General features: G+C 33.5%; 2 protein-coding genes across 2 annotated transcripts; both read right to left on the bottom strand.

Annotated features, from left to right (window-relative positions):
• On the bottom strand, window positions 1–11,686 carry LOC128555599 (stimulated by retinoic acid gene 6 protein-like). The gene is made up of 8 exons (XM_053538379.1): window positions 11,549–11,686; window positions 9,621–9,702; window positions 8,574–8,622; window positions 7,675–7,792; window positions 6,745–6,861; window positions 6,244–6,407; window positions 5,861–6,034; window positions 1–5,479 (listed from the first exon to the last, which is right to left on the bottom strand). Exons 1-8 carry the CDS (start codon window positions 11,632–11,634, stop codon window positions 5,148–5,150), a joined length of 1,122 nt encoding a protein of 373 aa, XP_053394354.1. The 5' UTR covers window positions 11,635–11,686; the 3' UTR covers window positions 1–5,147.
• Window positions 11,687–13,226: 1,540 nt separating this feature from the next.
• Window positions 13,227–20,486, bottom strand: LOC123524798 (stimulated by retinoic acid gene 6 protein-like). The gene is made up of 8 exons (XM_045303274.2): window positions 20,218–20,486; window positions 19,692–19,777; window positions 18,846–18,973; window positions 16,911–17,031; window positions 15,794–15,860; window positions 15,160–15,294; window positions 13,908–13,996; window positions 13,227–13,505 (listed from the first exon to the last, which is right to left on the bottom strand). Exons 1-8 carry the CDS (start codon window positions 20,320–20,322, stop codon window positions 13,343–13,345), a joined length of 894 nt encoding a protein of 297 aa, XP_045159209.2. The 5' UTR covers window positions 20,323–20,486; the 3' UTR covers window positions 13,227–13,342.
• Between the last annotated feature and the right edge of the window lie 6,843 nt (window positions 20,487–27,329).

Here is a 27,329-nt window from a genome sequence, read left to right as displayed (position 1 = left end):
TATTGATATTTCTATATTTATTTTGATTTTTCTTTACAAATAAAATCATTGTGATTTGTTTACGTTCAATCATGAGTATGTTTAACAATTACATTTAGGTACAATTTATGTATTATAATTACATTAAGTAACAAAGTTGTACACAGAAAGCATGTGAATTAAAGTTTTACAGAAATATGGAACAATTCAAGAAAAGAAACCCCGAGTGATACACAAAGGAAGTACAAAATAAACAAGTATCTATAGATTTACATAATAGCATAACATGTGTCGTCAATACTAATGTAAAACGAAAATTTGTAACAGAGTAACCAACGTCCCCCAACAAGGGACGTTTTTCACAAAACATACTGCATCTTCTTCTATTTTATAGGGCAACATACTAAAAATGTATATATATCATAACTATGTATCATATAATTCATAAAATATTATGTACATGTAGTTTGAAAAATGTCTGGTGAATGCTTTCAAATGTTTTCTTTTGTATTTAAGATTTAATGTGATTTTATTCTTAAACTGGCATGGAAAAATAAATACAAACATAAAAAATAGTTTATCATATTAAAGGGAGGTAATAAACAAGAGGGCCATGATGGCCCTATATAGCGCTTACCTGAGTTAAGTTGCTTCCTTGAACAAATTTCTTTGTTAAAGCATCAAAAACAAAAAAGTAGGTCAGTAGTATTCATGGTCACTGAAAGTCAGTTTTAAGGTAAGTGTGCAAAATGATACATGTCATCCAAATTTCAAGTCTGTATCTTAAAAAACAAGAGAGTAGGTCAGTAGGTCAAGGTCACAGTCGGGTGACCCTTATCACTTGGAGTCATCTGGTAAATATAATTAAACAGTCTAGGAAATAAAATCTGATAATTTTTGAAGTATTTTTTCCTATATAACTCATATATCAATAGACCCCTGGGGCGGGGCCTCTTTTCACCCCAGGGGCATATTTCAAACAATCTTGTTAGAGATCAACTAGGTTATGATACATACAAAATATCAAAGGCATAGGCCTTGAACTTTCAGACAAGAAGATTTTTAAAAAAAATTCCTATACATGTCTATGTAAAACTAGGGAACGCCATGGCAGGGCCTCTTTTCACCCCAGGGGAATAATTTGAACAATCTTGATAGAGGACCACAAGGCAATGCTTCATACTAAATATCTTAAGCCTAGGTGTTGTGGTTTCCGACAAGAAGATTTTTAAAGTTTTTTCCTATACAAGTCTATATAAAACCATGTGACCCCCTGGGCGGGGCCATATTTCATCCTAGGGGGATTATTTGAACAATCTTTTTAGAGGCCCACTATATGATGCTACATACCAAATATCAAAGCCCTAGGCCCTTTTGTTTTTGACAAGAAGATTTTCAAAGTTTTTCCCTATATAAGTCTATAGAAATAATGTGCCCCCAGCGCCCCCCTCCCCCGTCCCCAAAGGCGGGGCCATATTATATCCTAGGGGGATCATTTCAAAAATCTTGGTAGAGGACCACTAGATGATGCTACATACTAAATATCAAAGCCTTAGGTCTTATAGTTTTGGACAAGAATATTTTCAAAGTTTTCCCTATATAAGTCTATATAAACCATGTGACCCCCGGGGCGTGGCCATATTTGACCTTAGGGGGATAATTTGAACAATCTTGGTAGCGGCCCGCTAGATGATGCTACAAACTACATATCAAAGCCCAAGGCCTTGTGGTTTTGGACAAGAAGATTTTTTAAGTTTTTCCTTTCGGTTGCCATGGCAACAAGAGTTCTATACGGAATTCAATTCTTTGAACACTTTTTTGAAGAATATCACCCAAGGATCATCCCTGTGAAGTTTCATCAAAATTGGCTTTGTGGTTTAGGAGGAGATGTTGGTTAACGGAAAGTGTGGACGGACGCCGGACAGTGAGCGATCACAATAGCTCACTCTGAGCCTTTGGCTCAGGTGAGCTAATAAATGAAATACATGACATTTACATGTTACTACAAAACTTTGTTTTTTAATAACACACCAGAAAAAGTTAATTCTACTATTTTTCAATGCAGAGCTGCACTACTTACCAACCTATTATAAATGTATTGCAACTAAGGTAATTCTCTATTTACCTATATATACCATAAAGTTATATCCTGTGTTTGGGTTTTGCATTCTGGATTTCTACAATTATCAATAGCTTTTTATATCTACATGTATCATTACAATCACCTTATTTAATAATTATAAACATAATTTCATTTTTAGATTACTGGAAAAACTGACATAAAGCACATGTATTGTACTTTTATCATATAAAAGAGAAGTAATTTCATGTACAAAAAAAAGTTAACTTAAGTGTCTGTGACCTTTGCACATGTCACAATGTCTTGTAAAAGTAATTATGTATGCCAAGTGATTTAAATATACACCAATACATAAACAAAAGGGTCATGATGACCCTGGATCGCTCACCTGAGTAATATGAGCTACATGTTTCAAATGTCAAAATGATGATAAAATATTAAGAAATTCAGTAGGTCGCATTCATGGTCAAAGAAATTCAGTTTTATGATTTGTGTGCAAAACTGTGAATGTCATCAAAATTTCAAGGCTGTATCTTACGAAACAAGAAAGTAGGTCAGTAGGTCAAGGTCACAGTCAAGTGACATCATATTACTTGGGGTCATCAGGTAATTATATTAATTAAATAGTCTTGGAAATAGGATCAGATGATTTTTTAAGTATTTTCCTATATAACTCACATAATAACTAAGTGACCGCAGGGCGGGGCCTCTTTTAACCCCAGGGGCATAATTTGAACAAATTTGGTAGAGGACTACTAGACAATGCATCATACCAAATATCAAACGCCTAGGTCGTACGGTTTCAGACAAGAAGATTTTTAAAGCATTTTACTAAATAAGTCTATATAAAACTTGGGACCCCCAGGGCAGTGCCTCTTTTCACCCAAGGGGTACAATTGGAATCATTTTGGTTGAGGACCATAAGACAATGCTACAAACCAAATATCAAAGGTCTAAATGTTGTGGTTTCAGACAAGAAGAGTTTTTAACTTTTTTTCCTATATGTCTATGTAAAACTTGGGACCCCCGGGACGGGGCCATATTTGACCCTATGGGGATTATTTGAACAATCTTGGTAGAGAACTACTAGATGATGCTACATACCAAATATCAAAGCCCTAGGCCGTGTGGTTTTGTACAAGAAGATTTTCAAAGTTTTCCCTATATAAGTCTATATAAACCATGTGACCCTCCGGGGCGGGGCCATATTTGACCTCCGGGGGATAATTTGAATAATTTTGCTAGAAGACCACTAGATAATGCTACACACCAGATATCAAAGCCCTAGGCCCTGTGGTTTTAGACAAGAAGATTTTTAAAGTTTTTCCTTTCTGTTGCCATGGCAACCAGAGTTCTGCATGGAATTCAGTTCTTTTAATAATTTTATAAGGGGACCACCCAAGGATCATTCCTTTGATGTTTGGTGTAATTCTGCCCAGTGGTTTTCAAGAAGAAGATTTTTTTAGAAATTGTTGACGGACGACTGACGACGGACGACGGACATCAAACAGTCACAATAGCTCACCTTGTCATTTCGTGACAGGTGAGCTAAAAAGTAACAGACCAGATAAAAATACCAAAATGTTTCATCTCTAAAGGTGACCTTAACCTTGAGTTAGAGGTCTGAATCTTACATGCAACAAATTAATTTGTTATGGTGATTGTGGCAAGTTACTTGAATATAGTACAGTTACTGACAAGACCACTAGAACTGTGGATGAATATTGCACAATAGCTTGAGTCTGTGTTAAAATATCAAATAATCAGAGAGGTACAGATAAAAAATTAAGTATGAAAGGGGCATAATTTGACCTTGAAAAAATCTATCTTCAGACTCGTCTTGGAAGCGGTTTGCGTTGTAAAAGAAGCTGACATGGGTGTTTACCCGTTCCACATCTATATGTATAGAACAAGTGGAACTTAGATTACCAATTCTAAGTCACACTGAAATGGTTGGTCTCCCACTTAACCAGCCAACTGGTTATTATAGCAGATTTTGACCACAGTGGAGTGACTTTCATTGATAGCAATACAAATAGTGGAATCCTCCTTGTATTGTTTTATTAAGCCTCTAACTAAATGTAGAATTTGATTTAACTCTGACTTTTCAAAACTTCGGAATATACTAAGAAATTCAGCAAATAAAAAAGATAGGGTCGTGTGCTTGATATTTTGCTAGACTGATTTGAAAACTTTCGACCTCACGCAACTTTTCATAATGGGAGTCTACGGGAAAAACGCAACTTTCATAACGTTTTCGCAAATAGAAAATTTTCTACAATGTAGATTTTAATCAAACTTCTCACAGTCGTACATAAACATAATAAAAAAAAAATTATGGCCTATTATATGGTGACATAAAATGTATAGGTCCCTGTGCTTATTTTTGAGATATTGGGTTATGATTAAAGTGAACCGCCTATTTCAAGCTAATTTTAAGACATTATTTTGAATTGTTTAACGTGTAAGATATTTTAATATCATATTTTAGCTTTAGAAAGATAATAATAGTGCCATTTTAATACATTTACTTACAGGTTGCCCTTAATTCATAACCTGATTTTCGTTTCCGTACGCCGAATCCAGGCATTATTCTACGTTTTACGGATAAATGACGTTACGCCATCACTTCCGGTTTATCAAACGTGCAGAACTACCTTAAGCAGCTTCTCTATATCACCAAAATTGAAATAGTGTATTTATACTTATTCTTACTGCTTGCTCATCTGAACGTTTATCATGACGCCATTTGTGACATAACACAATGCATGTACTATTCTAGAATAATATCTTAGCCGGCGTTTATATTACAAAATAGAAAAAAAAAAAACATCAGAACTTGCACATAATTATGTGACGCAATACACGTCGACCACAGAAAATGTAACCCTTAGATGCATTGGTCACTATTTATCTACCATTATCAATTTAGAAGTCATAATGGCTCTTAAATTGATGTGTATTAATATGCTGCAAATATAAGAGCTTTTATAATATCTCGCGCTCCGTTTCAAAATAAACGTGCACTTTTAATTCTTTCGAAGAATGTGGAAACATAAATCACATTAACTTATGTAATATGAAGCGACTACTTAATAATATTTGAAATTATTACACGCACGCAGGCAAAAATGATAACTATAGATAGAAATACAATAACTGCAAGCATATTTGTCAGCAAATTCGCAGGGATGCGAAACTTGTACTCTCTACAGCTAACAGGTCTACAGGAGCAGTCCCAGAATTCTTCTTGTTGGTCCTTGACGTTTAAGGATTCATTGTTAGAATACTTAATGTCATTCAGATCAACAGTTGAATTGGCCAGGGCGACCTTTGTTTCATGAACGCGCATTGCAGACAATGAAGGGTTTCGAATTAATGTATAGGCTAGCCACCATCTTCGTTTCCTCATTTTATTAGCTAAAATAATTGTAAAAGATAATTAGTGCTCCTTCGGCGAGGGACACCACCACTACTCATGTCGCCAACAAAGTTTGAAAAGTGAAACTAAATCAAATATTTAACTATGCTTATCAGCACGTATGTAAATAATATACAAGCCAAAATAACATTTTAAATAAAATAACGTCTAATTAAGTATATTAATCGAACGAGTATATTTTTTTTTTCATTTTACAAGTCAATTTAGAGTGTTGTCAGATTACTACCAGAAACCTTGTCTAATCTACTATAACTGAAACTAAAGAAACGAATGAGGAAACGTTCTACAATTTGTTCATATTTGTTTAGGAATTTAGTTTGAAATAAAGTAAATAATAAGGATACTAAGTAAATTATTACTAGAGGATACAGCAGAGTTCCTGGCAAAGTTGTCAATAATCTGTTCCCCAGAATGTGGACGTTTCATTTCTTTCCTATCCTCTATCTCTGATTTTAGGAGGTAACAGAAGGTCCGTAAAACTGGATGGTTGTGTGCAACGTCTACCATTATCATCCCGATGTAATTTACATAACCTGTAATGTTACAACATTGAAATATACCGATGTTATTCGGGTAACCTATAATTACTTACCTTTACATTGTTTTATTGTTATACTCTGTACTCTTGTCTCAATTAAGTCCTTAATATTAGAGTTAAAGCGTTACCTACAAATATTCTCGCGACAATCTGACATTACTTGAATGGTAATTAATATGGGATTTAGTGACAAGATGAACTTACACTTATCCATAGCTTCATAGCCCCTCATTAGCAAACAGCGGTCCATCCTTGGTATTAGAAAAACACCCAGTAGTATGCTAGCTAAAATACGTTTCAGAAACGTAAACATTCCAATACTGGCATTTAGAAACACCATGAAGAAACTGAAAATGTTGTACGCGTTCCTGAAATTTAAGATGCTTTTATAGGCTTCGAGTAAATGTAATTTTAAAAGTAAACGTTTTTGCTTCACAGCTTTACGTTGTACAGTTGGCAATGGAATTGTAGCAACTTTAGATGTTATGTAGTTAATTTTAAATGTCTTTTATTGGGTACTTGTTATGTATAAACAAGTAACAAATAAGAATGTACAAAGAAATGGTGTCACTATTGAAGAGACTTAAAAGGAAGAGGTTTCTATATTATGTCTCCAAAAGTAATGATTAAAGGAGGTTATTACTGTGACGTGAGCGATCATTCCTGCGCAAAGCATAATGGAAATCAGATTAGTATTTAATTTACCTGTTATCGACAGCTAATGGTTTGTGCTTGTCGTTTTCCTGTATTTTCGGTTGCATGAAAAATCGCCCAATAAAGAAAGTCTGCATCTTGAAAATGATAATCATACAAACTGGATAACTGAAACAAGAGATATCATGGAAGAACTTACAAACAAAAGTTTTAACAATTTATCTTCACAAGGAATATGTAATCATTTGTTGACAATGTATATACGTAGAATGACAAAGATATACATGTAACACATTAATGAACACTTTAATCACTTCACTTGATTTCATTATAATTAAGAAATAATATATCTCATTCAGTGATTTGTCGCTGAATAAAAGCAAATCACTAAATGAGATATATTATTTCCATTCTAACACGTTACCAAGGATTTTAAAGTACATCCTTGACGACTTCTATTAAATATTTGCCTGTTTTCTGTTGGTTTCTTTTCCAGCGCGCCGCTATGCCGTGAGAAGCTATGACGTAATAATTGTGACGTCAGAAAAATGAATTGTTGTTTAATAACACAAATTTCAACCTTCTTTGTTTAATAGGAAAATAAAACGGTTCGTGTTAGAATAAAAATTAAACATATCTACAAATCCCTAAAACATTTAGCCCAAAACAATTTTATGGTATTAAAATCAAATTTTCAGGCAATTGCATACATTTTATTGGAACGACAACATGTTTCTACCACACAATATACATATATGAACGAAATATCCATCTCAATACAGTCATGTGAGTATGCTCTGATATGATATAAATGGTTTACAGATGATTTTAAATTTCTACAGAACATAGCCTCTATGTCATGTAATCATTTCGGAATTTACGTGTGCTGGTATATGCTAGGCACTGTTTCCTTATTTTCAATGAACTGACAAATATAATCATGGTTCTTTACAAATCATTATTTAAAAAAGAAACACATACACCAGCCATTCAAGCTCATTCCACAGATAGTTAATTTTCCCCAAGTCTATCACGAGCTTGATCACAATCATCATCGTTGCGAGAGGAATAAACGCAGTCAGATAACATAACATACTTCCTATAAAGCAGAGTGATTAAAACATGATGCTGTTTATAAGATGTTCTAGAAATTTAATGTATATTTTATATTATAAAAATGTACTTCATTCGTAATTGAAAATTCCTGAATGTACTCAAATATGCATATAAATAGAATTAAGTGTGCAATATTTTGCTTATCAAAAAAAAAGTAATTCTGCACGATTATGAACCTTAATTAGATTTACACGTGAATTCCACTGTAAACGTTAAAACAAATAGTATGTTCAAAAGCTTTATTATAAAGTAGTCATATCCTTGTTGTAAACTAGTTAAGCTATCTTTTATAATTTCACATAGACTTCTTTCTTGCAAATTACACTACCAAACTTATATATGACATAAAATGTCCAATTGAAAAAGAGTCCTTTAAACATTTAATTGTAATAGTATGCCTTTTCGCAGACAGATTAAAGAATTCTCAACAAATTACAATGCTATGTGAATTAACTGGAAAACTGGTTTAAAACTGACCCAACTCAGTTGCCACATACCAAATAAATGAAAATATCGGCTAATTATGTTTCCTTTTATTGGACATTACTAAGACAACAGAAAGTAAACAGATTTTTAACATAAATGTGCTTTTTATTTACCGTAAATAACGATTTTTGAAGGGGCTTGGTTTTGTAACGTTTGAGACTTTTATATGTAATTGCCCAGAATTTCCACTACAATTTGTGTTAGAAAGCAATAATGTTGCAAAAATATATTGATCGTACAACTATCCAGACTTCTACTGATACAAAAACACAACCTACCCCAAATCATTCCAGTAACTGATGTCCCAATGAATCGCATCCCTTGTGCCTAATTACAATAAATTGATTTTAAAAGTGTAAAAGTGTATCCTGTGTCTAAATGAAACATCAAACTTATATGGATGGCTAAGAAAGAAAAACTAAACATAAGAATAATGCTCTAGTGTCTATATAGAAAAACACGAATATGTTAAAGAGTTACTGATATTTCCTGGTTGAGGTAATCTTGCAGGCAACAAAAATATATCAGGCAGAGTAACTGAATGGAAAGCATGAATTTTAATATGGAGATAAGCGGCATGATGTTACCCGTGACGGATTGTCTTATATGCAGTGTCCATCAAATAATATTAAATTCTCTTGACATCCAAAGGGTCACCTCAAAGCTAGAGTTACACGCCTAGATCATTCAAGTTATGTACTGTAACATATGATCTCGTCATGAGGCAGATGTGTATGTTAATTAATATGAATCCCTTGTTTGTACGACAGAGTGATAAACCGAACACGATACTTCCTATAAACCATTAGCCTCTAAGTTTATCAAGTGATATAAGAACTCCTTTACAAACCGTACACGATACTGACAATATAATCTCAAAGAATCTATTTGACCTTGTGGTTACGGTCTTAATATTACACATGTAAGGATGCGTTCAAAACAGATAACCTGCCATTCTAATATGAAACATATAACATATTTTAGCATATGCTTTGCGTATTTTCCGTGAAAGAAGCTAACCTTTTTCACAAAAGTTGGACTGCATGGAAAAAGACTGTAATTTTAATACTACCCTCTTCCGAAATCAGTAAAATCAAATTTCGATCAGTATAATATTATATAATATGCTTTTGTCCCTAACATACTAAATATTCAAGTCAAAATCTGCGTTAGTTAAATTGACAATGCTTACACTAATTACAGTAAAGTTTTACTTGTAATAAAATATATCATTTTAACACTTCTTTTTAAATATAATAATTATAAAAATCTAGATTTCTCAAGTAACTTTACAAATACGAAAATCTACTACTTTTATAACATACCATGTAGACATTTGGTGACGATTGGTGAACAGTTGTCGGTATGAAAGTTCGATCACCCCTGTATAATGACAGCATATCCGTTCTGTAGAAATAGAATAATTCTTAAGTCAATTTTCTTCATAAAGAGTGTAAAAAAGTGTGTTCCTCTTGGAAAAAACGGCAATGTTATTTTACTAAGACGAAAAATACAATTTGAAAAGCCAAATATATTCACCGAAAGAATACCTATAATCATATTCTGGTATTTTTGCTAGGGGCGTGAAGTGTGTTCCATGTTTCAATAACTCTCATGAACAGACTCAATCAAACCGAGTCCGATATCTTTTGCTTGGCTGCACATTATTATACAAGTTTAAAGAAAAAAAAGGTAGACGTTCCGTGAAAGTTTGGCCTTTTCATTCTACATTGTAGAAAATTTAGACATACGCACTAAATTTCATAGCGGCCACTTCTATCGCAATTTACTTGAAAGTCAAGTGTTTTCTTTTACAGTATGGCTGTAAAGCTTTTAATTACAGTAGTCATAATGCTTTTGTTAAGGCTCTTACAGGCATACAGACACTAAATAGGAAAATGGCGCGAAAAACTGGCGGATTCAAATAGTTCTCAGGCTTTTGCTTTGTAGAGCTATTTTCCTTATTTTCTTTGCTTTTGTTTTGCTGAAATCACATGACAGATCTATGCTTGACATGTATGTAGCATTTTCATAATGAAATAATAGCATGACAGAATTTGTCATGGAAACTTAGATCAAACACCACCACTACAATTTGGGGTCTCATTTTTTAGCAGATTTTGCAGTTTGTGTATTTGACTGAAAATATGTTTCTTGCATCAAACATGACCCCCACTTTTCTTTTGATTTTTATTCAGCACTGACAATATTCTTCAAGATAACGTTTAATTTAAAATGGGTCCTGGTCTGTATTGCGGCCATTGGAAATATGTCAATTCTTTTAATTTTTATTCAGCACTGACAATATTCTTCAAGAAAATGTTTAATTCAAAATGGGTCCTGGTGTGTATTGCGGCCATCGGAAATATGTCAATTCTATATAAAATAAAGAAGAACAGCTATTTAGTGTGTTGTAACCTACATAAACATGTTAGTTTTATTAACAATTAATAAAGTAATGCTTGGTTATTTTTGAGAATTGAATCGAATGTATCATGATATTTTTTAAAATAATATCTTTTTATACAAAAATGAATTTAACCAATATTACTTCTGGACACTATAAAAGAAATTGTTTATGCCCTTTACAATTAAATAGTCAAATTTTGTAAACGAAAAATAATTAATATAATAAGTAATTTGTTTAAGGAGAACCGTCTTCTGTCAAGTCCCAACGAGGAGATTGTGCCTTGTCCGTAGCAGTCATAATATAAAGCTTCTAGTTTAAATGATTTTTGTTATAATTGTTTGGTTATAAAATAGTCAACCATAAAGCAGAAACAACCATTTGAGACTGGTGTATAAATCATGCAAGATACAAGTGAATGTTCGCGCAAAATTATTTCAATACGACTCCTGCATAATTTGGACCTTTATTGTATGAGCACTTAGTCTTATGAACGGTGAGTGTTTTATCTTGGTGCAACGTTATGTCTTTTATCTAACACACGTAACATTGATGGACAGATGGTATGACGGTCACCTCGCCAGCCAATGATAATACTATATTGTCGCGGGGCTAAAGACTTATTAACTTATCATATTGTTACAATATATAATTCATTATGATATGGATTTAAATGATCTAAGAAGTGAGACGACTAAGAGTTTCTTTTTAGTACAAAATGGTCATACATGTAATATTCAATGCATGTTACAGTGAGCACAAAAACAAGATTCTACAACACTTATATGATCCTACATAATGTAAATATTATTACAATTACTGTCTATGTTAATGACTTTGACTCACCTATAGTTTATAAGGAAAATATATATGTTCCCGATTCCACACAGTATCGTCAAGATGGTAGAAACAGTATTGGATGCTGTAAACATGTAGAGAAAAATAAAATTACTGTTTGAATTTGTAAAATCTTATTTGCAATTAAAATTAAATGAGCCGCACCATGAAAAAACTAATATAGTGCATTTGCGACAAGCATGAATCTAGGCCAGCCTGCGCATCCGCGCAGTCTGGTCAGGATCCATGCTGTTCGCTAACAGTTTCTCTAACTGCAATAGACTTTGAAAGCGAACAACATGGATCCTGACCAGACTGCGCGGATGCGCTATGTTGGTTTTCTCATGGTGCGGCTCAAATGGATAATATGATCAATATCATTATGATGTAATATTTCGAACTAGCTCGACAACGTCTTGTTTAAATAGTTTCACGAATGGTTCTGGAGGCACGTATAAATCCTGCTGGTGATTTACTGTATAAAAAGTTCTGGACCAATATGAGGGTGTCGAACTGAAAATAGCAGCCATTTTTAATGTAATGAGTGGAGGATCCGTTTCCTGAAAGTTTCATGCTTTAATCATCATTATCACTTTTTTTAAACTGAACAGAACAACACACGATTTCATTTCAGTAATTTATACATATACAGTATCTCGTTAAATACATAACATTTTACATATAATCATGTCATTATTTTAACAGGTACCTTACTGTCTATTGCACTGAAACAAGTTCTGTATGTAGGATTGTTAAACGCATGTAGTATATTTCTTGTTTGTTTAATACTGTAATATATGACAGGAAGATGTTTCTATTTATTCTGCACGAAGGTAGGCTACATTGTATGTACCCCTGCAGTAAATGTAATAGTTCTTTAGTGTTTGCTTAGTGATACTAGATTGTTGTCCTATTAAGAACACCGCTATAGTTAGATGCAATCACAACAGGTAAGTACAAAGCTATATGATAAATTTTGGTGCAATAAGATACTTTTTACTTTGTGCATGGGAATGAAATCATCTTACATAGAAGTACATAACTCTCATACTTGCCTTGCAGGATATCTGCAATATCTTGATAATCTGGATAGACCTTTGAGTATGCATGTAGTAAGTAAGTAATGTACAAAGCAAAGCCAAGACCTATCTGAAAAACAAAATCGATACAAATGAACATAAACAGATAACTATTTTAGTTTGTATTCTAAATGACAGAAAATCATCAGGAAATGTCTGGTAATACGAAATAGTTTTCCAGTTCTTTGGAGAGATGTATGGGCATCGCACATATTTATGATGATTATAAAACTGCACACGATACTCGTAAATCTTCAAACTGCCATCTGACATAAGCCTGTCGGGAGATGTAAACAAGAAATAAGTGGATCATTCTTGTTCTATATCGGCCTCATGTACACTGTTCACAGACCAATTACACATTCAATTTGTTTGAGATTTGGTGACCAAAGACGCTCGGACCGAGCTGAAGGAAAGGACACGCATCCAATAGAAACAATTGCTCTCAAAGAATATTTAAACTCTATAGCACTTTATTTAAGGTTGGGTGCGTCACATGAAAATATTAACAAAAATACATAGATAAAATAAAACAAATAAACAACAAATACAAACAAATAAATAAGGGAACACAGTGGTGCAGGGCCTAGGAACGGTCAGTGGCATAAAAGACCACTTTGGAGTTTAAACCGGTAAATGATGCACCTTACCTCACTCTTAGACTGCTCAAGAAAGATGTGGACAAAATGTAATCACAAGTAAAATGCAGACGGACGAACAACGATCAAAATATTCCACCGCCAAGCAGTCTGTACACAGATGGGACAATACTCACCAAATATAGCATGACAGCATACATGAACACTGTGATCATAATTGATATTGGGAATCGGAATCCAGGAACTGGGCGCATAATCATATTTCGGATCTTTTCCACCAAAGGCAGTCTGTCGATATCCAGAGAAAAAAGTATCAATCAGTTTGTACTTAGCACGAAAAGAGTAAAATGTGTTGGAAAAGGTATGACAGTAGAGTTTATCAAATATCATCATCTGTAGCTGCAGCAGCAGCATAATCATCATTATCATCATCATCATTGTCATCGTGGTCAAATTCATCATCATTTTTTTCAGCAGCAGTATTATCAACATAATTAACAACAATATCACCACCATCATCATCATCATCATCATTGTCGTCGTCGTCGTTGCCATCGTTACCATCATCATCATCATCATCAAAACCTACTTAAACTGTCATTTATACTGGGTACTGCTCAAATAGGCACTTTTGGTCGTCGAAAGGTTTTCAGATCATAGAATGTTTTAATTGGCAAAGCGTAATTGTACCGTTTTCCATCGTATTGATGAAGATTGATTCTCTTTACCAAATACTTAACGTAAGTAAGATGGTAACTTTTACACAGCTTGGACTGCTCCTGTAAAACATATGATTATGGTAAATTTATTCTGACAAAAAAGTTAAAAGCTTATATAGCCTGCTTTATAACAAGTGTCAGTCTAAATTCTCTCCTATGTATGGATATTTGCAACATGTTTTCTAAATTGTATGAAAAACTTGTTATCGTGTCAGTGTGATGTCAAAGCATACATATCTATTCGTCTCTTGTCTTTTGAATAGAAGGATCGTTAAAACAAAAGTACTTAGAAGTATTTTCGTTAAACACCTTTCAAACATTTTTTATCCTAAAACCGGTACCAGTTCAGCAAATAAGGCGAAACAATAGCCTAAATGGTATCATATAGATATGAATATACAGGTTTGTGTCAAGTAAGGCAACAAATTAACCTAAAAACAAGAAGTATCTTTAAAAAGGATACACGGCCGCATTAGTCAATGCACACTTTAAGCTACGAAATGTGCATGCACTCTGCACTTTTACATGCGATCGGGTATTTATATAAACCAAAATGTAGTTTTTAAAGTAATTTTTTTATGTTTTTTATGTAAAACATATTTTACAGAACTCATATTTTACATCATAATTAAACATTTATTAATCATAATCTACTTTGACAGAAAAAAAGAAAAAAGACTATAAAGGAGGGGCCGAAAAGTGGGGGACGAAATGACCATTTTCGAAATCGTCTGAAAAAAATGGGTTCGAGTTGACTGGGGGACGAGTTTACTAGGGGATGAGTTGACTGTAAATCGTTTACGAGAGATCACTCCATATCAGAGACCGCTATCAGAGTGGTAGAGTTGGCAGGTTTGTAGTCGAACTCTACCGCAGTTTCAATACCGAGGGGATTCAGGTTTATGACGTAAGCTATTTCCACAGGAGTCTTGCAACGGATTATACTGTCAATCAATACAGCTCAGAGCACCCTCATACCCCTTAAGAAAAAATATTATCTGTTCCGTTCGAAAACCTGTGAAATTTTTCATCCACAAATCAAAATAAACATTTTTAATCAGCTGTTAAATGACCTTCACCCCAGATATTTACAGGAAATAAACTTTAAGGTAAAATCAATACCGGCCTGCGGCCGGAACAAATAAAACGTCAATTTTAAATTTCAATCAAGGTAATGTTCTGAAAATAGAAACTTGTTAAAATTCTCTTCTGGTGAATGTTACCTGATCGCTGTCACTGTAAATCCCTTTCTTGAAACATTTGTAGATTTTCCAAGAAAATTTGAGAACAACTAAGAAGTTACATAACAGAATAGGTACTTCGAGCCCTATTACGAATCCTTTCGTGTCATCATTCACCTGAAAAAGAAGATTTTTCTGTATTTCAGTGTTTCATAAAATGTTTAAGATTTATATTGGAATTACATGTACATGTACAGAAGATGTCTATATTAGGTTCGAAGGTTAGTGAATAAAGGCAAACTTTAGTGTAGCCGAAAACCAAAGTAACAACATGACAATACCGCTCATACTAAATAACAGAAAAAACACGCGGAAAAAGTTGTTTGATCAAAGTTCTGTTCTCATGGGGATACGTAACCTTTAGCCTGTTGAATTTCTAAAAGGGACAGGTCCTTCATTTAATTTGGGCTGTACCATTTTATTTTTTGAAGGGATGTTTACTGAAAATGTACTGACTGAATAGCGAGCAGTGCAGACCATGACAAACCTTAGTCTGCACTGGTCGCAAAGGCAGAATCACTTGCCGTCAGCAGGCTAAAGGTTACAGATTGCCGATAACTATATCTTAATTTGTCCCTCTGGTTTCGCATTATCATAACACGGTGGATGGGCATACCGATGGGTCATTGAACTGTGAATAACATCTAGCAGTCTGTATTGTACAAAAAAGGTCGTAACCAAACCTGCAATGCAAAAACAATCAATTTACATTCGAAACGAAAATGAGCAAATTTTTAAAACTAATAACATTTCAGAAATATTCACACAATAAATTATTAATTGTTTCTTTCAAATATGAAGCTAGAATAAAGTGTCTCAATAAGACTGTTTTGTTCAACAGAGACAACTTCGAGATACATAAAGAAACCATTGTCTATTTTTTTGCGTTAGCACCAATGCACATGTAAAATATTCTTAATTTTACATACGTATTATGATTTTGTTTCAATTTGATGAAATAGCTTGACATGTTTCTGTTCCTTTTGATCTTCTGAGAATGTAAATATTACAAATGCAAGTTGGAGTTTTTTATCCCCTCCTGCGGTCGTAAGTTTGTGAAAACATGAGACCTATATATTACATGTTTAACTTATATAACACGATCCGCAGCAATTGCTATAAAATATATATAGCATATACGATTAAATATATTTGGCTATTACATTTACCTATCTGCGATTCTAACATGATTATATAGATTATACATCTATTCCATTGGATAAAAACTATACTAGTGCCAAACTTTTCAAAAACATTTATAATCACATAGTGTGCTGGGCAATAAATATCTTAATATTTAATTAGTGAACTTGCTCAGATATTATTCAGCACCGCGGCCATACAAATATATACGTCATGCAGCTATGTCGTCATAACGATGTAACATCATTTTACAAATTTAGTCAAATCTATTTGATTATTCTATTCACAATATCATTTGCGAGTTGTTAGATTGCGAGTTTATTGCTTTTCCTCATACTAGTATGCTCTTTCAATCGGGATGTGAACTGTAACATCCTATGAAACGCATGCTAATATATAGACAGAATGCTTATAAAGTTAATGCGAAGTTTTTGCATGACAAGAATCGAAGTAATAAATATGTTCTAATCTTTTTATCAGTAAATAAAATATGAGTAGTCGTTTGAAATGGAATAAGTAAGTCATCCGATCTACGCACTCTGATAAAACATAGATCTAGGTGCATATTTATTATTTCTTAAATTGCTTACCATCCCATTGCGTACAGAAGACCTGTAATGCTTCCAATGAGTTTGTGTCTATTTGTCATACAGGCAAATAACGGGTAGGATATGACACTCACTTCCAGACTAAGGATGTACACAAAAAACACTGAAAATAATTGTTAACAATATTGTTAATCATTGATTCTTGGCAGGACACGGTCATGCTAGAATATGTCATCATTGTCTATTTATTGAAAAACAAATTACATATATTATAATTATTGTTATATAGTGGAACTCTCTTATCCGAGAATACTAGGAGTTTGGATTAGAGGGGTTTTCGGATTAGAAAGGTACTATTTCAGGCCGAAAAATTATGAGTGTTCCGTTGGTCCATTTTTAACACGCTCGACTGTCAATTCAGCGTTCCGGGGTTCGAATCAAGGCAATGGAAATTTCTGAGATAGTCTTGAGTGTCTCCCACCTATGTTAGAGCCTCCTTGTAAAAACGTCTATTCGCAAAGCGCCATGCTAAGTTAGCCTGTCAGGCCTGTATCTAAAGAAGTTCTCTTCTCTCTGGTTTGGGGGCTTTCTCTCGCTATGTCCCTGTGGTCTCTACTGGTAGAAAATGAGTGGCTGCTTTTGCGTTATGTAAGGCATTGACGTATTATCATGAAGGTCCAAACGATTTGGTTATTTATGCTGTTGTTAACTAATATGTATATCTTACTGTAAAGGTCAATAAAATATAATATAAACACATAGAAACTGGTTACGTGTGATGTCAATTTTCATTTTAATTTAACTTTTCAATATCATTTATAAACATTGATTTCACCATTCCTATATTCGTAGAAGGTAGCTAAAAGAATACTTTACTTATCCGGTAATTAATAGATCCGATTAAGCACGCGCACTTACAGAGAATCAACTACCTGCTTAACAGACTGCACAAACATTTGTGAAGAAAGTACAGGGTAAATAAATAATAACTATTACATTTGTACTAATCGCAAATATTTCTATTCTGTTTAATTTCTGTTCATACTACATGTGTCTTTCTCGCCTGTGCTAATGGCATGCATCTTGTCTACATAGCAAATATGACATGACTTTTGTTTACCAATGTTGGTATCTATTGTTTGTTGAGAAATAATTAAAATTGTAAACAGACTCGAAAGTGTCAAAAATGAGCAACATTTACATCATAATTGTGACTAAGGTTTGGATTAGAGGGGTAAATTCTAAAGTAATGTGATATAAAAAAACAACAATAGTTTGTTCGAGATGGGTTAAGATTATGGAGGTTCCATAGTATTCCATTGTATTTATCAGTTCAGCCAATGTTATTAAAATTACTGTTAAAGTAGCACTGCGTGTCATAATCAATTTTCATAATTCTTCCATAACGAATGAATCTAGTTTAGTCAAACTTCGATTTTTCAAGACTTGACAATTCAGCAAAGTCATGTGCTTGACCATTGTTTGGACTGATTTGAAAATGTCGACAGCAATACTGTTTTATTATCATGAGATTGAAGGAATATCACAGTTTCGACTGCAATCTCGAATACAGAATATAAATCTACAATGACTATTCACATTTCTAGATAAATATATTTTAATTCCGTTAGGTTTGCTTAAAAGAAAGTCCCAGATTGAAAGCAAATGTTATGACAGTGTTTAGTATTTCAATGAGCCAACATTCAATACTAACTGCATATTTATTTTCGGCAGATTGATCAATTAGTTCACGGGCTATCTTATTTATCTGCGCATGATATTCTAATCACGTTTTTAATCTAGGTAATGTGATGATATATTGTCATGATTTCCAGTTTTTCAAACACGCATAACCTCCTTAGTATGTGGCCAAAATGGTAGAACCTGTGAAGTTATCAGACTGGTCAATCTCAAATTTACCAAAATCGAGCCAGAAGTGTTAGAAAAACATACAAATCAATTGTTTTCGTTTCATACCTTTAGCCCACTTTGAAACTTCGTTTGTCAAAATTTTCCCAGAAACTTTGACAAAATTCCCAGTCACAGCACCAAATACAAACATCATGCCCCATCGGTTTCTCGGCTCGTCCAGAAAACCAAACGGACTTAAAATATAGTAAATTAAAAAAAATCAGAATGTAAAATTTACCTTATTTAGACAATCTACATAATCTACACGCATACCTACTAAGGAAAGTCTCATTATTGTTATATTTGTACCTGCTACATTATTACGTTAAAGTCTCATAATGCCTTTTAAAATCTGGCTGCTAAGTTTTCCGTTATGAACGAAAGATATATCAATTTCTTGTTAAATCTTATTTCCGGTAATTATTTTCTCTAATATTTGTCAAAGGTTTAAATATTGATTGAATCCATAAGATGATTGTTCTGATTGTCTCCCTATATGGCTCTAACTTTAAAAGTTTATGTGGCACAGTATACAAATGTAGTATTTTACGTAGAGCTTTTCTTACCATGTAATTATGCATAGCATCTATTTGGAATCTATTTGGACAGCTGTTCCATCTGATTTTAACATTAAGTTTAAAGCCTGGTGGAACGTTTACAAATGTTTGCTGGTAGAAGGGTATAAAAACAGAAAAGTACTGTTATATTTTTGCGTTTTTTAATATCTAGCGGGGAGTAAAGTGGGGCGTCGGAGGTTGGGAAGGGGGGGGGGTGAAGGTTGGGGTTTTTGAGAAGTGTTGCACTTTCCGTAATCTGTCACGGATTAGATTACTTGGTTGTATGGATCTTCTAACATATTTTATTGTCTTAATATAAAAAATCAGTAGATATGTATAGTTGGTGGAATTGTACCTCACTAATGCTGGCCGTCCTCCGAGAAGATTCGGTTTTAAATATTTCCTTTTCTCCATGAAAGAAAGAAGGGCGATAACAGCTACCTGTAGAAAATCAAATGATATCGTAGAGAAACAGTATCTTACTTTTTATAATAATAAGGAAGGGTAATGGGGAACATAATATTATTTGTATAGTTTGAAACATAAAAAACATAATCAGTTGCTAATTTTTACCTCACCTTATGTCCGTAACCAAAACTGATATAAACCGTATTAAATTTATCAAATATAAAGGAAAAATACCTAAACGCGGAACTCTTTATGATTGTGTCTGATCATTGCTTTTGTCACGACAGCCTGTCAGTGAAACTAAATATGTGATAAACCTGGCTAAAATTGAAATCTACTCGGAATTATGTGTGCTGCATATAACAAATTGTTATCTGAAATAATATTGAGTTAATACAGTTTTATGATGCCTATAACATTATAAAATTTTTGCGGTTTTAAGATATCTAACTATCACTTATTTCAAGTCATACCGCGGGTATAAGGAACCAATGAAGGTTATCATCAAATGAAATGTTTTCTGCAAACACTTCATCCTGACAGTACTGATAAAATGAGGAGTTGTAATCCACAGACATTGTCTTTTCGTCTCCTTGTTCTTGTACACTCTATAGTTTGTTGAATCTGAAAAGATGAATAAAATAAGGACATACAATTTCAGGACCTTTCAATTTTGTTTAAGGAGTCCAATAAGAATCAACAGTAAACTGTTACAGAACAGAGTTTAGTATACAAATGTTATCCCCGATAGGTGAATCCCCAACACAGACAAAAGATGCTTAACTGTAAAGGGATTGAACACCAAACCGGCGGTGTGTATTAAAAGCAAAATGGAGTTATCAGATTTTTTTATACGGTTTAGGACATGCATTTAATATTTCAAAGTACAATTATCTCAAGCGACTGACATAACAATTACTAAACTAAAGATAAGATTTCATGCACTCGAGATAAGACGTCGTGTGATCGAAATTCCGAGATGCACTCGAGATAAAATGTCGGAATAATAAGTCGTGCTCACGAGATTTTTGTTTTAAAAGATTGTCATGATGGAGTATGTCACGGCCACTAGCGGTGCTGTCGTTTTACAAATCAAATAGTATAAACAGTTTTAGTATAAAGGTTCCATGAAGGATCGACCAATTGTTCTGACACGATATACACAAATATTTAGCGAAAATAATCCAAATTCACAGCCAGCATGGCTTGTAAAATTTCAGCCAACATACCATTAATATTTTTGGCAGAGGGTTAACTAATCAACAATTTTGTGTAATAATTCTGAAGTTGATCATGCGGTTAAAGACAAGAAAAAATCACTGTCCACTTTAAACATATGGAGGTATATGTCCGATTTAGTGGAAACGGCTTGAGTAATAAAAGTTAGACGTTCGTTCTTTGCGTTGCTATCTACAAAACTTATCAATGCGGCTCATTACTCTATTATTTTTGTTGTGTTCCATACCCTCCAGTTTTCAACAGATCTTCATAAAACTTGAACGGTATGATTGTCTTGTTTTAGCAATATGGTTGTGTCTATCCTTCACAGGATCTGTATTCCTAGTTTATTATCATTATTTTATTTGAAAAAAATAAATCAGTAGTTTTGTTATTGAACTACAGTCACAGAAGAAGAAAGTTTTTTGACATAGGCGCAGCCGGAATGATAAGGTAATACGTATCTAAACGACATCGATATTGTAAAAAAGTAACTTTTGAGATTTAGATAAAATTTATTCAAATCTAACAGGGCTGACTTCTTTTGCGTCATAATAAATTCAGCGTGCCGCTAAGACGTTTGATGTGACAAGGTTTTTACTATAAGGTACAAACAATGGTTTTGTCGTAAATTAAAGTCACGCTTTCAGCTTTAATCCTTTGTTTAATAAGAACACACATGGTAGAGGAAGAAATGCAACAGGCAGCGGTCAGCAACCGAAGAGTTCATTCCGGGGAAGACATAATTAGCTTCTCATGTGAGAGGGTGGCGTGTTGATAAATTTTCTGATAGTTTATTTTACGTAAAAATTGTATTGATGTTTTAAATTTAGATGTTGTTGGCATAAGCGAAAGCCTTGACTAGGGGATGACAATATAGATGTTGATGGCTATACGTAGTATGGAAGTAATAGAAAACACATTCATAGAAATGCATGGCGGGGCTACGGAGGAGTCGGTTTTTTTTAATTAAAAATACAATTTTAAATGATTTTAATGTTTCAGTTCTTAACAACATCACTGGTGATATTCTATGGTTAAAAATACTCACAAATATGAGGATCACTGTCTTTTTCCATGCGTCTGTTATTATTATTATACCACATTTATATAGCACTCTTTTCATGCACATGCACACGTTCAAAAGTGCTTTACAGAATAAATTGCAAAAATAGAAACAAATACGCATACAAAAAATAATGCTTTCCACATTAACAAAAATCATGAATGTAAAACGTATAGATTAAACATATGTTTAAACACATATTTAAAAGTATTTAGGTGACCCTAGGATAAAATACTGTTTGGAATTTGTCATGAAGTTTGTTAGCGAAATAGCTGCAGCCGTTATTTCCAGCTGTATCTTTTTTGTTTTTGTTTGTCAGCAAAGTCTACATGTTTTCTTGCCAACAGTACGGACTTTATCCCTATTTCAGTCTTGTTTAATATACTTAGTTTAAAAAATAAATAATTTCTTACTACGTTTTTTTTTTTTGTGTTGTAAGATCTTTGTTATCATAAAATGATTGATTTGCAAAACTTTTTAATGATAATGAAGCTCGACTCCTTTTTAGTTATACCTGTTATTGGCACTGTGTCAGTTATTTTTGTTTGTCTATCTATTTGTTTGTGTTCCAATGATTTGTGTAACTTTATTTTCTCAAATGATCCTTTTGGAAATTGTAAACATGTATATTTTTGTGTATTTTCCTCTTTTGTATACGAGATGCTACCAGTGTTTGTTTATCTTTGTTGCTCCCTTCTGTTGAGTGTCTGCTCTGACTTTCTTTCATTCACCTTGCCCAGATTACACACGCATGAAATAGCCCTGTGGTCTCTCTCCTTGATCAATGACGTGATTTTATTCCCCAATAGGTAATGACTTAACTTCTTGGAGAGCGGCCTTGGGGCTATTCAACTGTAGAGGACTAAGGATTGCGAAATTCAAATTTATATATTACTCATTTTAATCTGTGAACGCTTTTGTAACAAGAATCTTACATTATCTGAGATTAATAATCGGAACCGCACTACAATTCAGGCCATATATCAATTTCATTATTACATATATGGTATGTTTTGACATTTTTCTAGTTCTTTCGCACATAGACAAAAATCACACACCTTACTTTAACGGTTGTAATAGAACCTTAGAATTATTTTATTCCAATATCTATTATATACTGACCCTTATTAAATTGTTACTATTATCAGGAGATGTTGAGTTGAACCCCGGTCCGGATGAGAACTCGAATCACTGTTTATCGATACTCCATCAAAATATACGTAGCATACGACATAAATTAGAATATATTTCAGATAATTTCTGAGATTTCGATATTTTATGCTTCACTGAAACTCATTTGTGTGCCGAAATAAATAACGACAGTTTACAATTAGAAGGTTTTGATACAATGTTTCGTAAAGACAACACCTCTCATTCTGGGGGATATCTAGTCTACCTTTCATCCTTTCGGAGACCAAAAAGAATATAAGAATTAGAAAATATATAACCAGAATCTCTTTGGATAGAAATTAAAGATCGTAACAATACTTTCCTTATTGGCACTATTTACAAGCATCCACATTATAATGTTGATTTTTGGGACAGATTGGCTGTATGTATTGATAAAGCTACTGAAATATCAAATAACATTATTCTTGTTGGAGATGTAAATACAAATCAACTTAGTGACACCAATACAAAATTTAACGACTTGCTCATGATATACAACATGACTAATTTTATTACAGAAGCAACTCGCGTCTATAATAACTCTAGTACCTTAATCGACCCTATAGCTGTTTCAAATGGCATTTCGGTGTTCAAGGCTGGTATTTTGAAAACAGAAAATTATATAAGCGACCATTACGGTACATATGTACATATTGAAATTAACCTCCAACATAATATACTTTTTAAAAGAAAAGTATGGAATTATAAACGCGCCGATTTTGAAATGTTTAATAATCTGATACAAGCAACTGATTGGTCCTTTTTATACGATACGCTTAATAATGCATGCGACTCTTTTGTTAGCAAATTTCTAGAATTAGGAAGAACATGTATACCGACATCTTTTGTTACTGTCCGTCCTAATGACAAGCCTTGGTACAATTCAGAGATACGTAAAACCTCGCGACAACGTGATCGACTAAAAACCACCGGAAAAGATTCTGATTGGCACAAATATAAATGTACACGCAAAAAAGTAAATAATATGATAAAACATGCAAAAGAGTTATTTTATAGTAATATAGAAACGACCTTGAATGACCGCACCAACACAGATCCGCGTCAATATTGGAAAATTGTTAATATGTTAGTCAAACAAAACTCAAAAGGAAATAACATTATCCCAACCCTTGTAAATAATGACCAAACTTTTTCTGTGTCTGATATTGAAAAGGAAAATACTTTGAATAATTATTTTGTGTCTATTTCAAATTTAGATGATTTGAATGTTTCTCTTCCATCTTTCATTGCCAAGACAGACTCTTTGCTAAATGATATAACAATTTCGGAACAAGATATATTCGATGTTATTTCTAACCTGCAATTAAACAAAGCATCTTGACCCGACGAAATAAGCCATCGTATGTTAAAAGGAACAGCATCCACAGTTAAAAAACCTCTTAATATTTTATTTAACAGGTCCGTACAAGAAGGCATTTACCCAGATTGTTGGAAACAAGCTAAGGTTATGCCACTATTCTAAAAAGGAGAAAGTAACACCCCATCTGACTATAGACCAATTTCTTTAATCAGTTGTGTAGGTAAAGTCATGGAGCGTGTTATTTTTAGATACATGCACACTTTTTTAATGTCAAACAATTTAATATACAAAAGTCAATCAGGGTTTCTACCAGGACATTCCACAGTTTTTCAACTCATAGATATTTATAATCAAATTTGTAAATCTTTTGACGAAACAAAAGCAATATGTATAGTCTTTTGTGATATATCAAAAGCATTTGATAGAGTTTGGCATAAGGGTCTTATTTTTAAACTTAGACATCATGACTTTTCAGGCAAACTGATTGACTGGATTACTCACTATCTTTCAAATCGCAGCTAAAAAGTTTTCGTTCATTCCTCTTTCTCAGACTCTAAAGAGCTTAAAGCTGGCGTTCCCCAAGGCTCAGTGTTAGGTCCTCTTCTCTTTCTAATATACGTTAACGACATCGCAGATTCACCTATAAGTACGACACGATTATTTGCAGATGATAGTTCTCTAGCCGCTTCGTCTTCCGATATACACGAAATTGAACTTTCTCTAAATTCTGACCTTATAAAAATATCAGAATGGTCAAAACAATGGCTGGTTAATCCTACAAAAACAGAAGCTATATTCTTTTCCCTCGCGCGTAGACAATGTCCTAATCTATTGTTCTAATTTTGTCGAACATCACAAACATTTGATGGATCTTGGCATGAACATATATCTAATATTGTAAAGTCGGCAGCAAAAATGCTAGGATCTATGAGAGCGCTGAAATGTAAACTTAGAAGGCACACCTTAAAAAAATCTATATAGCTTACTTGAGACCAGTTCTAGAATATGCCTCTGCTGTTTGGGATAACTGTACGAATTATGAAAAAGATCAATTAGAAAAGATCCAACTTGAAGCAGCGCGTATTGTTACTGGGCTAACGCGTTCAGTATCAATAGAAAGACTTCTTAACGAAATTGGTTGGGTTTCTCTTTCTGACCGTAGAAAACTACAAAAATTAATTTTAATATACAAAGGAAAAAATGATGATCTTCCAACATATTTACTAGATTTATTTCCATCGACTGTGAATGACTTAAACAAGTACAATTTAAGAAACAATGCCGATTTTCAAATTTTAGCCAGGCGTATTGAAATTTACTCCCAGTCTACTATTCCCTCTGCAATAAAGTTATGGAATGATCTGAACATTAAAACTCGTCAGCTACCAACTCTTTCGGCTTTCAAAAGTAAACTTAAAGAAATTTTCAAGCCTCCACAATTCCCTACTTTTTACCTAATCGGTGACAGACGATACTCTGTGTTTCACGCTAGGATACGAAACCAGTGCAGTAATCTAAACGCCGACTTGTTTAATACTCACATCAGAGAAAATCCAAACTGCGACTGCGGATCCGAAACGGAAGACGCAGAACATTACTTCTTTAAATGCATTCGTTTTTCACATCAAAGAAGAGAACATTTTTCTAAAACAAGATTATTTCATCCACTAAGTGTCAATAAGCTATTATATGGCAATGATAATATTGCTATAGAACATAACACTACTCTTTTCATAGAAGTTCAAAACTATATCAAACACACAAGACGTTTCGACAGTACATAATGTATTTCTTATGTCCTCTTGTCATTTTTACATTACTTTGAGACAGGATGTGTGTGATTACTTGGTAGACGCTCGGGGATATGGAGCAGCATATTTGTTTCTTTTCTTCTTTAACTCATCTATAATGATTACAACCATAACTTGACTAATATGAAAACTTATTAATTATCATCGTGTAATTTTTATCATAAATACTATTATTGTTATCATTTTGTTACTTCATTGATATCATCATCATAATATTTCCCTTCTTCTTCTTCTTCTTTATTATCACTATCATTACTATATTATATATCTTTAAGGAATGCTAAGTTTAACTAATACACCTGTTCATTTTTCATTTGCTATTAATGTTACGCACTTGGGAAGGGCTGACTTCTAATGTTGTAATAACTTGTAGCCCAACCCATTTGGTTTTGTTACTTATTATGTATATGTATATGTGCTATGTATTATGTGTTCAGAAGCAATAAAATATGATTAAATCAAATACTGTTCTACGCTGTTTTATGATGAAGAAAAAAACCCATCAATGTATCGGTCAGTTAACAAAATATTGTACAAAGAAGTGGGTTTTTAGCAGGCTTTTGAAAGCAGCTAGCGTGTCAGCTTCCCTGATCTTTATGAGAAGGGAGTTCCAAAGCTTTGGAGCATTACACGAAAAACTGCGATTGCCATACATCATGGTTTTAGTTTTTGGCATAACCAGTGACAGCGTGTCTTGTGATCTTAGGTTTCTGACCGGTTTATACACTTCTATCATATCCAAAATATAGGCAGGGGACTGATTGTGTAAAGCCTGAAAGGTGTGGGTCAGAACCTTGTACTGCACCCTGTATTTTACTGGAAACCAATGGAGCTCCTTCAGAACCGATGTTATATGATTGCGACGGGGCGTCTTAGTAATGACGCGAGCTGCCGTGTTCTGGACATGTTGCAACTTGTTTCATGTGCTGTTTGGGATACCACTTAACAAGGCATTACAGTAGTCTAACCGTGAAGTTACCAGGCTGTTGATAAGGGTCT

Source organism: Mercenaria mercenaria, chromosome 3 (genome assembly GCF_021730395.1).
Source record: "Mercenaria mercenaria strain notata chromosome 3, MADL_Memer_1, whole genome shotgun sequence".
In the NCBI taxonomy this organism is placed as follows: domain Eukaryota; kingdom Metazoa; phylum Mollusca; class Bivalvia; order Venerida; family Veneridae; genus Mercenaria; species Mercenaria mercenaria.
Note: the sequence above shows the minus strand (reverse complement) of the source record. Positions and strands in the feature narration are given on the sequence as shown.

What these genes read in the sequence shown, in the direction of transcription:
- LOC128555599 (XM_053538379.1), bottom strand. Translation starts at nt 11,634, where the DNA reads ATGTTTACAGCATCCAATACTGTTTCTACCATCTTGACGATACTGTGT. An exon ending in AATGAGCTTGAATGGCTGGT is followed by an intron (nt 6,862 to 7,674) that starts GTATGTGTTTCT and finishes CTCTTGTTTCAG; the next exon opens with TTATCCAGTTTGTATGATTA. An exon ending in GAACTCTGCTGTATCCTCTA is followed by an intron (nt 5,480 to 5,860) that starts GTAATAATTTAC and finishes CAATTATTTTAG; the next exon opens with CTAATAAAATGAGGAAACGA.
- LOC123524798 (XM_045303274.2), bottom strand. Translation starts at nt 20,322, where the DNA reads ATGTCTGTGGATTACAACTCCTCATTTTATCAGTACTGTCAGGATGAA. An exon ending in AGTTTCAAAGTGGGCTAAAG is followed by an intron (nt 17,032 to 18,845) that starts GTATGAAACGAA and finishes AATTATTTTCAG; the next exon opens with TGTTTTTTGTGTACATCCTT. An exon ending in CACAGTTCAATGACCCATCG is followed by an intron (nt 15,295 to 15,793) that starts GTATGCCCATCC and finishes CTTCTTTTTCAG; the next exon opens with GTGAATGATGACACGAAAGG.